We start from the raw sequence: 16,927 nt of genomic DNA, 5'->3' as shown, positions 1-16,927 counted from the left end.
CTCCCATCCACTTACTCACCGTTGAAATATTAGCGGCCCAATAATACTCACTTAGGCTCGGTAGTGCCAGCCCCCCCCCTATCCCTGCTACGCTGTAAGAATCCCTTCCTCACTCTCGGGGTCTTCCCGGCCCACACAAAACCCATGATGCTCTTTTCAATCCTTTTAAAAAAAGCCTTCGTAATCACCACCGGGAGGCACTGAAACACAAAGAGGAATCTCGGGAGGACCACCATCTTAACCGCCTGCACCCTCCCTGCCATTGACAGGGATACCATATCCCATCTCTTGAAATCCTCCTCCATCTGTTCCACCAACCGCGTTAAATTTAACCTATGCAATGTGCCCCAATTCTTAGCTATCTGGATCCCCAGGTAACGAAAGTCCCTTGTTACCTTCCTCAACGGTAGGTCCTCTATTTCTCTACTCTGCTCCCCTGGATGCACCACAAACAACTCACTTTTCCCCATGTTCAATTTATACCCTGAAAAATCCCCAAACTCCCCAAGTATCCGCATTATTTCTGGCATCCCCTCCGCCGGGTCCGCCACGTATAGTAGCAAATCGTCCGCATACAAAGATACCCGGTGCTCTTCTCCTCCCCTAAGTACTCCCCTCCACTTCTTGGAACCCCTCAACGCTATCGCCAGGGGCTCAATCGCCAGTGCAAACAATAATGGGGACAGAGGGCATCCCTGCCTTGTCCCTCTATGGAGCCGAAAATATGCAGATCCCCGTCCATTCGTGACCACGCTCGCCACTGGGGCCCTATACAACAGCTGCACCCATCTAACATACCCCTCTCCAAAACCAAATCTCCTCAACACCTCCCACAAATAATCCCACTCCACTCTATCAAATGCTTTCTCGGCATCCATCGCCACTACTATCTCCGTTTCTCCCTCTGGTGGGGCCATCATCATTACCCCTAACAACCTCCGTATATTCGTGTTCAGCTGTCTCCCCTTCACAAACCCAGTTTGGTCCTCGTGGACCACCCCCGGGACACATTCCTCTATTCTCATTGCCATTACCTTGGCCAGGACCTTGGCATCTACATTTAGGAGGGAAATAGGTCTATAGGACCCGCATTGTAGCGGGTCCTTTTCCTTCTTTAAGAGAAGCGATATCGTTGCTTCAGACATAGTCGGGGGCAGTTGTCCCCTTTCCTTTGCCTCATTAAAGGTCCTCGTCAGTACCGGGGCGAGCAAGTCCACATATTTTCTATAGAATTCGACTGGGAATCCATCCGGTCCCGGGGCCTTTCCCGCCTGCATGCTCCTAATTCCTTTCACCACTTCTTCTACCTCGATCTGTGCTCCCAGTCCCACCCTTTCCTGCTCTTCCACCTTGGGAAATTCCAGCCGATCCAAGAAGCCCATCATTCTCTCCCTCCCATCCGGGGGTTGAGCTTCATATAATTTTTTATAAAATGTCTTGAACACTCCATTCACTCTCTCCGCTCCCCGCTCCATCTCTCCTTCCTCATCCCTCACTCCCCCTATTTCCCTCGCTGCTCCCCTTTTCCTCAATTGGTGTGCCAGCAACCTGCTCGCCTTCTCCCCATATTCGTACTGTACACCCTGTGCCTTCCTCCATTGTGCCTCTGCAGTGCCTGTAGTCAGCAAGTCAAATTCTACATGTAGCCTTTGCCTTTCCCTGTACAGTCCCTCCTCCGGTGCTTCCGCATATTGTCTGTCCACCCTCAAAAGTTCTTGCAGCAACCGCTCCCGTTCCTTACTCTCCTGCTTCCCTTTATGTGCCCTTATTGATATCAGCTCCCCTCTAACCACCGCCTTCAACGCCTCCCAGACCACTCCCACCTGGACCTCCCCATTATCATTGAGTTCCAAGTACTTTTCAATGCACCCCCTCACCCTTAGACACACCCCCTCATCTGCCATTAGTCCCATGTCCATTCTCCAGGGTGAGCGCCCTCCTGTTTCCTTCCCTATCTCCAAGTCCACCCAGTGTGGAGCGTGATCCGAAATGGCTATAGCCGTATACTCCGTTCCCCTCACCTTCGGGATCAATGCCCTACCCAGCACAAAAAAGTCTATTCGCGAGTAGACTTTATGGACATAGGAGAAAAACGAGAACTCCTTACTCCTAGGTCTGCTAAATCTCCACGGGTCTACACCTCCCATCTGCTCCATAAAATCTTTAAGTACCTTGGCTGCTGCCGGCCTCCTTCCAGTCCTGGACTTCGACCTATCCAGCCCTGGTTCCAACACCGTATTAAAATCTCCCCCCATTATCAGCTTTCCCATCTCTAGGTCCGGAATGCGTCCTAGCATCTGCCTCATAAAATTGGCATCATCCCAGTTCGGGGCATATACGTTTACCAAAACCACCGTCTCCCCCTGTAGTTTGCCACTCACCATCACGTATCTGCCCCCGTTATCCGCCACTATAGTCTTTGCCTCGAACATTACCCGCTTCCCCACTAATATAGCCACCCCCCTGTTTTTCGCATCTAGCCCCGAATGGAACACCTGCCCCACCCATCCTTTGCGTAGCCTAACCTGGTCTATCAGTTTCAGGTGCGTTTCCTGTAACATAACCACATCTGCCTTAAGTTTCTTAAGGTGTGCGAGTACCCGTGCCCTCTTTATCGGCCCGTTCAGCCCTCTCACGTTCCACGTGATCAGCCGAGTTGGGGGGCTTCCTTGTCGATTAGCCCCCCTTGTCGATTAGCCATCACCTTTTTCCAGCTCCTCACCCGGTTCCCACGCAGCTGTATCTCCCCCAGGCGGTGCCCCCCCGCCCATCCTCTCCCATACCAGCTCCCCCCTCTCCCCAGCAGCAGCAACCCAGTAATTCCCCCCTCCCACCCCCCCCGCTAGATCCCCCGCTAGCGTAATTACTCCCCCCATGTTGCTCCCAGAAGTCAGCAAATTCTGGCTGACCTCGGCTTCCCCCCGTGACCTCGGCTCGCACCGTGCGACGCCCCCTCCTTCCTGCTTCTCTATTCCCGCCATGATTATCATAGCGCGGGAACCAAGCCCGCGCTTCTCCCTTGGCCCCGCCCCAATGGCCAACGCCCCATCTCCTCCACCTCCCCTCCTCCCCCCATCACCACCTGTGGGAGAGAGAAAAGTTACCGCATCGCAGGATTAGTACATAAAACCCCTCTTTGCCCCCCACATTCGCCCCACCACTTTGTTCGAACGTTCTTTTTAATAACCCGCTCATTCCAGTTTTTCTTCCACAATAAAAGTCCACGCTTCATCCGCCGTCTCAAAGTAGTGGTGCCTCTCTCGATATGTGACCCACAGTCTTGCCGGTTGCAGCATTCCAAATTTTATCTTCTTTTTATGAAGCACCGCCTTGGCCCGATTAAATCTCGCCCTCCTTCTCGCCACCTCCGCACTCCAGTCTTGATAAACGCGGATCACCGCGTTCTCCCATTTACTACTCCGAGTTTTCTTCGCCCATCTAAGGACCATTTCCCTATCCTTAAAACGGAGGAATCTCACCACTATGGCTCTGGGAATTTCTCCTGCTCTCGGTCCTCTCCCCATCACTCGGTATGCTCCCTCCACCTCCAACGGACCTGCCGGGGCCTCCGCTCCCATTAACGAGTGCAGCATCGTGCTCACATATGCCCCGACGTCCGCTCCCTCCACACCTTCAGGAAGACCAAGAATCCTCAGGTTGTTCCTCCTTGCGTTGTTTTCCAGTGCCTCCAACCTTTCCACACATCGTTTCTGATGTGCCTCCTGCGTCTCCGTCATCACCACCAGGCCCTGTATATCGTCCTCATTCTCGGCTGCCTTTGCCTTCACGACCCGAAGCTACCGCTCCTGGGTCTTTTGTTCCTCCTTTAGCCCTTCGATCGCCTGTAGTATCGGGGCCAACAGCTCTTTCTTCATTTCCTTTTTGATCTCTTCCACACAGCATTTCAAGAACTCTTGTTGTTCAGGGCCCCATGTTAAACTGCCACCTTCCGACGCCATCTTGGTTTTTGCTTGCCTTCCTTGCCGCTGTTCTAAAGGATCCACTGCAATCTGGCCACTTCCCTCTCCTTTTTCCATCCGTATCCAGGGGGGATTCCCTTCTGGTTTACCGCACAGTGTTTTTAGCCGTCAAAATTGCCGTTGGGGCTCCTATCAAGAGCCCAAAAGTCCGTTTCACAGGGAGCTGCCGAAATGTGCGACTCAGCTGGTCATCGCCGCACCCGGAAGTCCCTTTGTTGGAAATATTGAAGAGGGAGCTGAACTTGGCACTTGAGGCTAAAGGGATCAAGGAGTATGGAGAGAAAGTGGGAGTGGGATGCTGAATTTGAATGATCAGCCATGATCATTGATGCAACCATCAATTCACATGAGACGATTAGTAGAAGTGAACAGTGGTTTTAATCAGCGAGAACTGTGCCTGCCTGCGACTGCTCTGTACTGAGTGCCGCCTACAGGCTGCAGATCTATATACCTCCCCCGGGGGGGCGGAGCCATAGGCGGAGCCCACAAGGGCATCAACATAATACAATATAATGCAATACAATGGTGAATGGTAGCAGTAATACATTCACCACAATCATGTTGAATGGTGGTGCAGGCTCCAAAGGCCGAAAGGCCTACTCCTGCACCTATTTTCTATGTTTCTAAAACAACACAGCATGGTAAGACCCAGGTGGGTAGCAGGAGGGTTTATCTTGAGCCTGGATGGCTGTTTTCCTAATCATGAAGTAATACAATTTACAGCAAAATAGAAGGCCAACTAGTCCACAGAAACTGTGCTGGTTCTAAGTAGAGTGAGGTTCTCTATAATTATAATCTCTATCTCAGTAACTGCGTGTGGTAAAACATTCCATGTTCTAATTAATCAGGCATAAAAAATATATTCTCTCACATTCCCTGTTGTTCCATTAAAATGGGACAATTCCTAGCTCCGCCAACCTGACCCAGGAAACAAGCCCAGAAAATCAGACGTTCTGGCAGCAGAGGCAGCGTGCCATTGGCCAGCGGCAGGATCTTCCGCTCCCGGCAACGCCCACGAGGTTTTGCACAGCACACACCCTCTCCGTTTGCATGAAAATTCAGGCCCAATTACTTGAACCGTAGTGGACACAGATTGGGTACAGGCCATCCCACTGCTAAACTGAGTGGTCCATGTCTTAAGGGGATGGTCATGTGGAAATATTAGAGACATTTAAACTACAGTCTCCGTGGCTTTAATCGAATGATTAAATATTTATCTACATATTATGAAGATAAGATGCATCCAGAATATTACATCAAGATAAGTTATCCCAGTGGAATCATCCAAAATAAATTTTAATTAATAAAATACATATTAAAAAGATATTAGTAAATTGCATTTTTGCATAGAGTAATGAGTGTATAATTGAAGATTAGTGAGTTTGTGTCCTGGTTTGGGATACAATCTCCAGCAGCACACATTGCATTATGCCATCCATTATTTTCCTGCAATGTCAGCCTCGTCCCCTCTTGCCTCTTGAGTTAGATGGTTGTGCATTTAGCCTCCGCTGCCAATTTAAGCATGTAATCTATTTTTACACATTGGTGCAGTGCTGAAGCTTTTCTGCATTGTCTGAGGTGCTGTTTTTGAGAATAGGCTTTAAAGCGAGGGCCCATCTATTTGCTGAGGTGGCCTGATTCCGAGAAGAACAGGTAGTTCTTCTTTTGTGGTGTTCAACATTCCTCCTCAATTAATACCACTAAAATTAATATCATCAAAACAGATCATCTGTTCATTAATAATTTTTTTACTGAGCATAGATTGGTTACTGTATTTGCCTAAATAACAGTGTCTTGAACCACCCTGGGGAGCAGGTGGGCGGGAGTATAAAATCAAGTGGCCACTATGCCCATCATCTACCCACCACTGCTGGAATTTACCATTGGCAGGGAAGGATCTGGGCAGCCCATCCACCCTTAGGTCAATTAATGGCCACAAAAGGGCCTCTATTTTACCAGCAACAAAGGGTGCCCACTTTGTTTGTTAAGGCCACTTTCCTGCAGACTCTGGGGGGAAGTCCATGCTACTGAAGCAGCCCAAAGGTTAGCCCCTGGACAATGATCCTGGTCCCTGCTTATTCTCAATGCCCCACCAACTTCCCAATAGTAGATCCCTGCCCCTTGCCAGACCTCGCCTGACTGGCTCCAACAAAACTGACCAACATACTTTGCCGATGGAACTCCATGCTGTTCCTTTTAGAGAACTGACTGAAGTCCCCGTTTCAGTGACACTGCTGGATTTGGGGAGTTGCCAGTCATCTGATTGGGACATCGTCCCAAATAGGAACGGATGTCAGGATCTGAACCGCTTACCAACCTGACGGCTGTAAAATCAAATCCATGGCTTCCCAGCCTGGTGGGGTAGACTCGCTCACAACTTTAGGTTTGGGCTACCGCCTTGATGTGCCATCAATTAACACAAGATGAGTAGTGAACGAAACTGAGGCTTTAATAAGCTAAACAGAAAGCCTCCTGGCCATTGATCCCGAACTGGGGCAGGACCGGAGGTCAGCCACCTTTATACCGAGCCTGAGGGGAGGCGGAGCCATCAGGCAGTGGTTTACCACAATACATGTAATAGAGTAACAGTTAACGACAATACATATAATACATTAACAGTGGTTTACCACACGCCTTCACAAAAGAAATTCAGGCTTGATTTCACAAATAGTTTATTGTTTTGGAACATTTTCAGCCATCCTGATAATGTGCTACGCATTTAAAAGTTTTTCTCCCTTAGTTGCATTTCTTCTGTGGGACAGGGGGGGAACGTTTTTAACAAGTGTCTTAAAGGAGTAGAGGGAGACATAGAGAGGTGATGGGGTATTTGGAGGGAATTCCAGAGCTCAGTATCTAGACTGCTTAGGTCACAGATGGGAAGGGTGATGAAAGCATGGGATGTATGAAAGGCCAGATTTGCAGGACGCAGTGTTCTCAGAGGGTTGTAGGGCTTGAGGAGATTATGGATAGGGAGAGTCTAGGCTATGAGGGCTTTTGAATAGATGGAGCCAATGTATGACATTGAGCAGGTAGATTTTTTGGAGCTACTTTTGATTTTTTTAAAGTCAGGTCGTTGTTTTCAAAACAAATATTTTCCTCAGTCTGTTAAATTGACACTTTTGTATTATTTGCAGGACTCCCTTATGAGCTACAAAACAATACTTGCAATGAAGTCAATTCCTCAACTTATGGAAGAGCCTTCTAAGGGCCTTTCTCTTGGCTTACGTCGACACTCACTTAATGAAAGTAGCTCACCAACAACTAGTGCATCCTCTTCTGATTTTGAAGACTACACTCACCAGACAGAACCATGTTCAACCCATACTCCAGATGTCAGTCAGGCTTTGTTTGATCAATGTTTTGCAAATGAAGGTGAATACTTTGAAACCCCACAGTCTACTTCCTTCTCAACAGACATTATAGATCCAAATATCAGTGAGCACAAGAGCGATAGGCCACTGTCAACTAGAAGTATTGCTGATGAAAAACAAGCAGATGTAAAATATGACCTAGGTGCAGAATATGAAGAGGATATGAAAGCACAGCATAAATATTCTGAAACATGTGACGATCTGAATTTAAGTGCAAGGAGCATGAAGCATCCTATTTCCAAAGCAGCTACTTTAGAGATGTCAGACTATTCAAGAGTGGAGGAAAAAGCAACTCACAATTTAGTTCAAGGCATTTCAGCTGATAGTGCTATCTCACTTCAATTATCAGGACCAGGCAGCATACTGGACACAGGCACCAACAAATCACCCAGACTTTTACCAAGGCATTGTCTAATAAAAAGTACTTTCTCCAGTGATACGCTGGAGAATAGGGATATTTCTACTGGGGATACCAAATACGCAAGGAGTCTTGAAAGAACGAGAAAACGTTTTGTAGAGGCAGGTTACACAAAAGGAAAGGTGAGTGGTCTACGCCAACCACTCTTGGAGTGCTTTCAGATGTCTGTTCAGGGCAGAAGATCTGATGTTGAAAGCTTTGGAGAAATCTCAAGCCACATCTCCAGAAAGTTGGCAAGATCAACATCTTATGATGATGGCAGCATTGTGGCTTATTCTCCTGAGGAAAATTCAAGGAGGAGCAAATCATTGGATGAATGTGAAGCAGAGAACCTAGCTCAGACCATAGCAAGAAAATCTGTGAGTGAAATATTGGAACCATTTCCTCAGCAGTCAGATCCAAACTCCAGTACAATGTCTATTGTTCATGATGCCTTGACACCCCAGCCTGTTTCCCTGGATGCACTTGAGTCAGCTACACAACAGTCAGGAATGTGCAAATACATTTTGAGTGACATAGTTTGCTTATCTGAAGAAGGGACCTTTTTAACAGAGTTAAAATATATTTCAGAATGCCCCACCAAAAATATTCCCTCTGAGATAGCCCAATCTGTGCAAACTAATGCAGCTTCTTTACACTTATCAGAAAAAGAAACAAACATGGAACTCAACACGGAGAGGAAAACCTGCATTACTGACATCAAAGACACTTATAGTCAACATTCAGAGGTGGACTCTAGTGAAGGTGCTTCCCATCCGAGTCCATCAGATCTGCAAACCAGGGACTGTGAATTTTCACAATCATCTGAAGATACAGAAAGCTCACCTCTCTCTGAACCGCCCGAGTTGGAGTCCCGAACAACAGAAAGGCAGTATTATGACGAACCTACCAATTCACATTCAGATGTTTCAGAAGTCAGGCCTTGTGGTTTTCAACTTTCAATGGATCCTGAGTTGGAGAGTGAAATCTCCTCTGTTGCAGCTTCAGCTGTAACATTTGACCCTCAGGAGCAGAGTTCAAGTGAAAATGTTGGCTCTTTATACTTTAATGCAGTAGATCCAGGCGCAGATTACTTTGATCTATCAGAACCATACGGCTGCGGACTAGAATATGAACACTCTCAAAAGTTTGAAGAGAGAAGCACTTCTCAGGCAAAAAATCTGCCTGTGCCGTGGACATCTGAAGAACCATTTCCTTCAAGGGAAATGAAGACCAAAAAGGGTAGTCCTTTACAAGGAAAGTTAGATCAGACATCAACCAGCTCATATGAGATACTGTGCGATGAGACTGAAACAGCAAATGAGTGTTCCTGGAATCTTAACGTAGATGAATGGGACTCAGATTTATTAGAGTTGCTCAAAGATTCTGAAGATGAAGACACCACATCAGATATTGGGGAAGGAGAATCAAAAAATAGAAAAAAGTCTAAAAGATCTTCATTGGAAAACAAAATACATCAAAGCTTTGAAAGTCTAAGAAAAGCATTCAAAAACCAAAAGGATGCAAAATCTCCAATTGCTTCAAGTGAAACCAGTCTGACTGGCAGTGAAAGACACACAGACCCATTGTCAAAGTCTAGCTCAGAAACCTTTGGCAGTTCAAGTCTTTTAAGATTATTTGGCAGGTCTGCGTCCCTAAATTGGGATAAAGGTTTACATCAGCTTGATGAAGGTGGAGGGAGAAGTCAATATTCTTTATCTGTGTTGCGAGATTTAAACTCAAGCAAATATTTGCAAAATTCAAGGGGAGCAAGGAAAAGTCAGACATTGCCCGTTCGCTTTTCATGGCAGATGAAAAGCAAAGAGAAACCAAAACTGAGAGAGCGAAAAGAAAAGGATGTGAGCAAGCCCCAGGAAAATACAGATCCATCTCGCACAGAATTGCATGGGAACCAGTATATGGAAGTTATGAAAGTGCCATTGATACCCCCTTTAAAAGAATGTAAGTGCAAAACACCTTCTAAGAGACATATAAGTTATTTGCTTTGGAATAGTTTATTATTTTACAATGACATATTCATTACAGTGAGAGTTAATGATTTTCATATTTAGTGAGATGCCAACTTAATAAACTCAAAGTGCAGTGAACTTGATGATTTACCAGTGCTTCTCCAGGGATAGTTTTACAACTTATGTAGAATTTTGTGTTAGTCGGAAGCACATTTTCCGAACGCACTGACATAATAATGTCACAAATAAGGGGTTGAATTTGTAAAAAATAATGGAACCCTGATGTACTCTGCAGACATAAACCTTACAACAATAAATTCATAATTCCATCTTTGTGGCCTATGTTGTTATGCCTATACACAGTATCCTTCAACTGAGATTACTTCAAGGCACTTGGTGCTGTTTGAACAATGGTTATGTTTATTGGAAAGCAAGCTCTTGAAGTCAAGGTGAGACACATTACTATAACCTCTTGCAACCCGTCACGGCGCCGAGGAACTGGGTTCGATCCCGGCCCCGGGTCACTGCCCGTGTGGAGGTTGCACATTCTCATCATGTCTGCATGGGTCTCACCCCCACAACCCAAAAGAAACGTGCAGGGTAGGTGAATTGGCCACTCTAAATTGACCCTTAATTGGAAAGAATCGGATACTTTAAACTTTAAAAAGAATCTCGCATCCTGCTGTCTGGGAAGATTGACATCACTGTTTAGAATTACAATTGTCAGTTGTAAACTGGTAACCAGTCTTGAGACAGAATACTGCCCCCATTAGGTTTACACAGCAAGTAATAGTGTTTGTTCTTCCTTCAGAGGGAAAAGCTGTTCAGTCACTCAAGCCTGTTTCACCTTTCAGATAGATCATGGTTGATCTGTACCTTAACTCCATCTTGGTTCGATAACCCTTAAGATCCTTGCCTGAAAATATCTAGCAATCTCCATTTTCAAGTTTTCACTTGGTCCCCAGCCTCAACAGCTGTTTGGGGGAGAATTCCGGATTTTCACTGCCCTGTGTCTGAAGCAATATTTCCTGGTATCACCCACTGAAAAGCCTAGCTCTAATTTCGAAATTACTTATCCTTGTTCTGGAAACCCCCACAAGAGGCAATAGTTTCTTTCTCTCTACCCTACCAATTCCTTTGATAATCATAAACACCTTGCCTTATACATCTTTGATGCAGCTCTTCAGGCTTCCAGACACTAAGACCTCACTTGACCTAAGTATGCCTCACAATTCATTGTCTGAGAATGTAGTGAGGTAGTTTCAATTGAGGCCTTGAAAAGGGAATTGCATAATTATCTAAAAAGAAGATATTTGCAGGGCTATGGGAAGAAGGTGGGGGGAGGCGCGGTGGGGGGTGGGGGGACCAGATGAGTTGCTCTTGCAGAGAGTCAACACAGACACAACGGGTTGAATGTGCTGCAACAATTCTGTGGTTCTATAATCCTCTTGTGTGCATTGTATATTGTGCAGTTCCTGGTCTGACCTTTCCTCTTTAGCCTTTTTCTAGCAGTCGGGTGATGAGGTTGAATCTACTTCAGAAGAACAGTAATTTAGCAAAGTGAAAGAGCCACACCACCTATTCTAAAGCAATTGGTTTCTATGGAGAAATGTGACATCAATTATTGATAATAGTATACTGGCTATGTCAAAGCGAAGCAATTTATGGTTCATCTGAGAGCAGATGAGTTCAGCCTTTTATACCGGTTCCTGGAAACCGCAGCCCGAGTAATTGGAGCATTCAGCTTCTATTGCCTTTGCAGTTCGGGGTCATAATGCCCATTTTAGAGGTTCATTGTCTATGCAATCAGAGCAATCATCCAATTACTAGACCGTTATTGTTCATATAAACTGTTATAAGCCCCACAAGACCCAGTGGGATGACCCGATTAATCTCCCCGTGGTCCTCGTGGCGTATGAGCTCCCCCGCTGAGGGGTGGAGGCCCTTCAGAAGGATAGCTAACTCGGTACCTTTAAAAGCCAGCCCAGGTAGGAGCCGAGCTACAGAGTAATCTCGACTGGGACAGGGGCTGTTACTTGTAAATACTTTACTTTTAATAATAAACCATTCTTTTGATTCTCCTTTCCAGACTCCTCCTTGGCTACTAAATAAACATTCACCATTTTACAGTGAAGCATACCTGCCTCTATAGAAACACAGTGCCAGGTTTTTACCTTAATTTTACGCGATGTGGCCAGTTTTGTGCCTTCAGCAATTAGCTGCCCCTTTCACATATGATCTTTTCTTTGAATGTTGATGAAGAAATGTTGGCTATGCTACGGCCTAAATTACAAAATTTGTGCAATGACTTGTTTTCACACCTCAGGCTCAATATGTCGTCAGGTTCTTGGGGACAATGGCAGCTTTCATTTCAGGATATTGGGCAGCTTAATTAGCTTTCTAGGTTGATGTGTATACTGAAGCACACATGCACCAATATTGTACTACCACAGCCATAATGGTTAACGCCTTCCCAAGATCAATAGGGAACGATGGCACAGTGGTCAGCACTGCTGCCTCACAGTGCCAGAGTCTCGGGTTAAATTCCAGCCTCGGTTGACTGTGTGGAGTTTGCACGTTCTCCCCGTGTCTGCGTGGATTTCCTTCGGGTGCTCCGGTTTGCTCCCACAGTCCATAGATGTGCAAGTTAGGTAGATTGGCTATGATAAATTGCCCCTTAGTATCCAAAAGGTTAGGTGGGGTTACTGGGTTATGGGTTAGGGCGGAGGCCTGATGCTAGGAAGGGTGCTCTTTCAGAAGGTCACTGCAGACTGAATGGCCTCCTTATGCACTGTAGGGATTCTATGAGTAGTTTAATATGAGATCTACCGGACACTTGAATCTGGTAGCCTCAATTGTGTAGATTTTAAAAATAATTGTCCATTCCCTCATCTCTAATATCTGATTAAAGAACTAATCAGGCAGGGACCATGAAGCATTTTGCAGTTCTTGTCCATCTTTTCCCATTTGATTATGGAAGCCCATTGACAGTGAGCACAACTTGATCAATGATTTGATCATGCTTTATAATCTAATTATTTAATATGGTGGGTTAGTTCACTTTATTTTCCAGTAAGATTGAAGAAAATACATGATCAAACAATCAAAGGAGTAAAAAGTAAATGAAAAATGTAACTAGCTACCTAATTTCTTCTTGCCGATAGTGAATTGAATCTGTAAATATAAGAAAGGACATGAAGGTAATAGAAATAATTTCCTCAGAAAAGTCTGCAAATTAATTGTGCTAATGAAAGAATATTAAGATTACATTAACCATATTATAATTTTTTGCAGTCATAGATAAAAGGCAGATGAGTGTGCAATCAACAGACAGTAAAGACAATCCCAGCGGTTTCTTGAAGAAAAAATCTAGACTGTTTTCATTCAAGCTTCCCAGTTCGAAAGCAAAGGAAAAAGGTATTGCTGACGAATGTAAGCCTCTCTTAATAGTTCAAATTTTACACTAAAAAACCTATGTAGATAGGAGCACAAAATCTCTGATGATGGACTTTCCTGTCAATTGAACAGATTTTCAGCTGTTAACCTAAAATTTATCGAAGAATGAGAAAGATGCAATTAATCCTTTTACTTCTGAGGCAGACCTTCAGAACTCACTATCATAGCAGCCAATTTGTGTATTTTTCATATGTGAGGCACAAGTTAGTTATGGGTATGACAGTATTTTATGTGTAGTTTTTATAAATTCATTATGTTTAGTTTAGCAGGTTGTGTTCACAGAAGAATTTAAGACATTTTGGGAACAGGAAAAGACAATTTTCCATTATTTTCTTATTACTCAATTCTGCTTTCTCATTCTACACCCCAATCTCTTGTTTCACCAGAATCCATTAATTCAAGAACTTCAATGTTAATCTTTCCCAAACATCTCTTGGTGTCTCATTTTCCTTGATGTAAAAGAGTTATGTCTGACTCCCCCGCTTACTCTGAAGGCACTTATTAACTTATAGGAGTGCAGTCAATCAAAATCTTGTGACTTTTCTGCTCTCATTTGAATTTAGAAATATAAAAAATCGAACGCAAGCATGGACCCATTTTATATAGGTATTCTGAACTACTCGCTGCACTTTAACTTCAGTGCCGAGTGAGAAAACAAAAGTGTGCGAGTGAAAACAGGGTGCTGATACGGCATTAATTCCACAGAACCAGAGTAATATTAGATGTTCCTCTAATTTCACAATAAAATGAACTGGATTTTACATATCAGCAAAGTTCCTGTGTCGTCGTCCCCCCGCCCCGAAAAAAGTCAATGTGCGCGATTCACCCAAAAGGAAACAAAGTCCCCTAGCGAGCGTGTTTAGCCACGTGTCTCGCAGGCTCGGCCTGAACAGGGAAAATGAGGCCTCTGCCACACGTAGTCCCGATTTGTAGTGTGGGGAGGTCTGCTCGCCGGAACGCCCCATTGTAGCAAGAGATCGGGACGCCATTTTTAAAAGGTGTTCCAATCTCCGAGGCCCGCAAAACGATCCCCTATCGTCACCCCAGCCCGAAAAAAGACGAGGTGTTGGGTGTCTTAAAAAATATTAAGGTAGATAAGTCCCCAGGGCCGGATGGGATCTACCCCAGAATACTGAAGGAGGCTGGAGAGGAAATTGCTGAGGCCTTGACAGAAATCTTTGGATCCTCGCTGTCTTCAGGGGATGTCCCGGAGGACTGGAGAATAGCCAATGTTGTTCCTCTGTTTAAGAAGGGTGGCAGGGATAATCCCGGGAACTACAGGCCGGTGAGCCTTACTTCAGTGGTAGGGAAATTACTGGAGAGAATTCTTCGAGACAGGATCTACTCCCATTTGGAAGCAAATGGACGTATTAGTGAGAGGCAGCACGGTTTTGTGAAGGGGAGGTCGTGTCTCACTAACTTGATAGAGTTTTTCGAGGAGGTCACTAAGATGATTGATGCAGGTAGGGCAGTAGATGTTGTCTATATGGACTTCAGTAAGGCCTTTGACAAGGTCCCTCATGGTAGACTAGTACAAAAGGTGAAGTCACACGGGATCAGGGGTGAACTGGCAAGGTGGATACAGAACTGGCTAGGCCATAGAAGGCAGAGGGTAGCAATGGAGGGATGCTTTTCTAATTGGAGGGCTGTGACCAGTGGTGTTCCACAGGGATCAGTGCTGGGACCTTTGCTCTTTGTAGTATATATAAATGATTTGGAGGAAAATGTAACTGGTCTGATTAGTAAGTTTGCAGACGACACAAAGGTTGGTGGAATTGCGGATAGCGATGAGGACTGTCTGAGGATACAGCAGGATTTAGATTGTCTGGAGACTTGGGCGGAGAGATGGCAGATGGAGTTTAACCTGGACAAATGTGAGGTAATGCATTTTGGAAGGGCTAATGCAGGTAGGGAATATACAGTGAATGGTAGAACCCTCAAGAGTATTGAAAGTCAAAGAGATCTAGGAGTACAGGTCCACAGATCACTGAAAGGGGCTACACAGGTGGAGAAGGTAGTCAAGAAGGCATACGGCATGCTTGCCTTCATTGGCCGGGGCATTGAGTATAAGAATTGGCAAGTCATGTTGCAGCTGTATAGAACCTTAGTTAGGCCACACTTGGAGTATAGTGTTCAATTCTGGTCGCCACACTACCAGAAGGATGTGGAGGCTTTAGAGAGGGTGCAGAAGAGATTTACCAGAATGTTGCCTGGTATGGAGGGCATAAGCTATGAGGAGCGATTGAATAAACTCGGTTTGTTCTCACTGGAACGAAGGAGGTTGAGGGGCGACCTGATAGAGGTATACAAAATTATGAGGGGCATAGACAGAGTGGATAGTCAGAGGCATTTCCCCAGGGTAGAGGGGTCAATCACTAGGGGGCATAGGTTTAAGGTGAGAGGGGCAAAGTTTAGAGTAGATGTACGAGGCAAGTTTTTTACGCAGAGGGTAGTGGGTGCCTGGAACTCACTACCGGAGGAGGTAGTGGAGGCAGGGACGATAGGGACATTTAAGGGGCATCTTGACAAATATATGAATAGGATGGGAATAGAAGGATACGGACCCAGGAAGTGTAGAAGATTGTAGTTTAGTCGGGCAGTATGGTCGGCACGGGCTTGGAGGGCCGAAGGGCCTGTTCCTGTGCTGTACATTTCTTTGTTCTTTGTTGAATGCACTGGCACTGCCAGGGTACCCAGATGGCACCAGCAGTGCCAGGGCACCACCCTGCCAAAAGGGCTTCCAATCTTCCGATCCCCTGGGAGACCCCCAATAGTGCCGTTCCGTCTGGCCCACATTTGTGGGGACCGGTGTGGAATAGTGCTCGCCCAAAGTCTCTGAGGCAAAGTGGTTGGCTCCAAAAGCCTCAAATACCTCGGGAATCTACACCTTAGAGTGAGGCTAACTGCTTTGCTCTCAATATGCAGATTTGCCTGGGAGTGAACCTGGCCATAATATGCAAATTTGTCAAAAAGTGATCCCGCCCATTGTGGGTGGGATTTACATCGCAATGTCTCACGAAGATCAAGTTGGATCTCGCGAGGCATGGCGAGCCAGTTAGATCCTAGGAGCGGGGTCTCCCCGCTTTCATCGGCCGCGCTGCTCCGCAATGAGCTGCTTTTCGGGCGCAGTGTGGCCGCTGGATCGCGCCCAATGTCAAACCCACTCCTGCTCTAGGAGACTGCCGCAGAGGTATTTAACACACTCGGGAGCATTAATTATCTCAGGACGAGATTTCCACCCTGGGGGGAAGCCCCACCTCCATGAGTTGCCAAGCAATCAAATAACCGGTAGCTGTCTGGTGTCAGCAACGCCACCGGGAGCAATGACCACTCCTGGCCCCAACGGAAATTATCGCTACAGCCAGATGGAGAGGTAAATTGGGGTGGTTCTCAGCAAGGCCAAGCTAGAAGCCCCCAGTGAGGAGGGGTGGGAGCCAAGGTGGAAGGGGAACCTGAAGGGGGGCCTCCAGTAGACCCAGAGGACCTCTAAAGGAGGTACACATCCACCCTTTCCTGTCAATAGTCCAATGAGTGAGTCACGACAGGCTTCAGGAGGGCCCTCTCCTCCGCCTAATGTGGGAAAAATTGTGATATGTCAGGAAGTAGACGCTATTAAATGACCACTTAAGAGCTTTAATTGGCCGAATGATACGTGGATCAACATCTCCCCCACCACATGTAACATGGGATCATGGGAAAATAGGTCAGTCAGAAAAAAAACCATGACATTACACCCAATTTTGCACTGCCCCA

The 16,927-nt window shown here is 45.9% G+C and overlaps 1 protein-coding gene across 1 annotated transcript in view; it reads left to right on the top strand.

Annotated features, from left to right (window-relative positions):
• LOC140424765 (obscurin-like) overlaps positions 1 to 16,927 on the top strand; it is a 1,044,598-nt gene that overhangs the window by 967,596 nt on the left and 60,075 nt on the right. Inside the window, 2 exon segments of the mRNA XM_072508149.1 lie at positions 7,115 to 9,710; positions 13,013 to 13,150. Coding sequence (XP_072364250.1) covers positions 7,115 to 9,710; positions 13,013 to 13,150 — 2,734 coding nt within the window.

The sequence above is a fragment of the Scyliorhinus torazame genome, chromosome 6, assembly GCF_047496885.1.
Source record: "Scyliorhinus torazame isolate Kashiwa2021f chromosome 6, sScyTor2.1, whole genome shotgun sequence".
NCBI lineage: Eukaryota > Metazoa > Chordata > Chondrichthyes > Carcharhiniformes > Scyliorhinidae > Scyliorhinus > Scyliorhinus torazame.
This window is presented reverse-complemented; position numbering and strand designations above follow the sequence as displayed.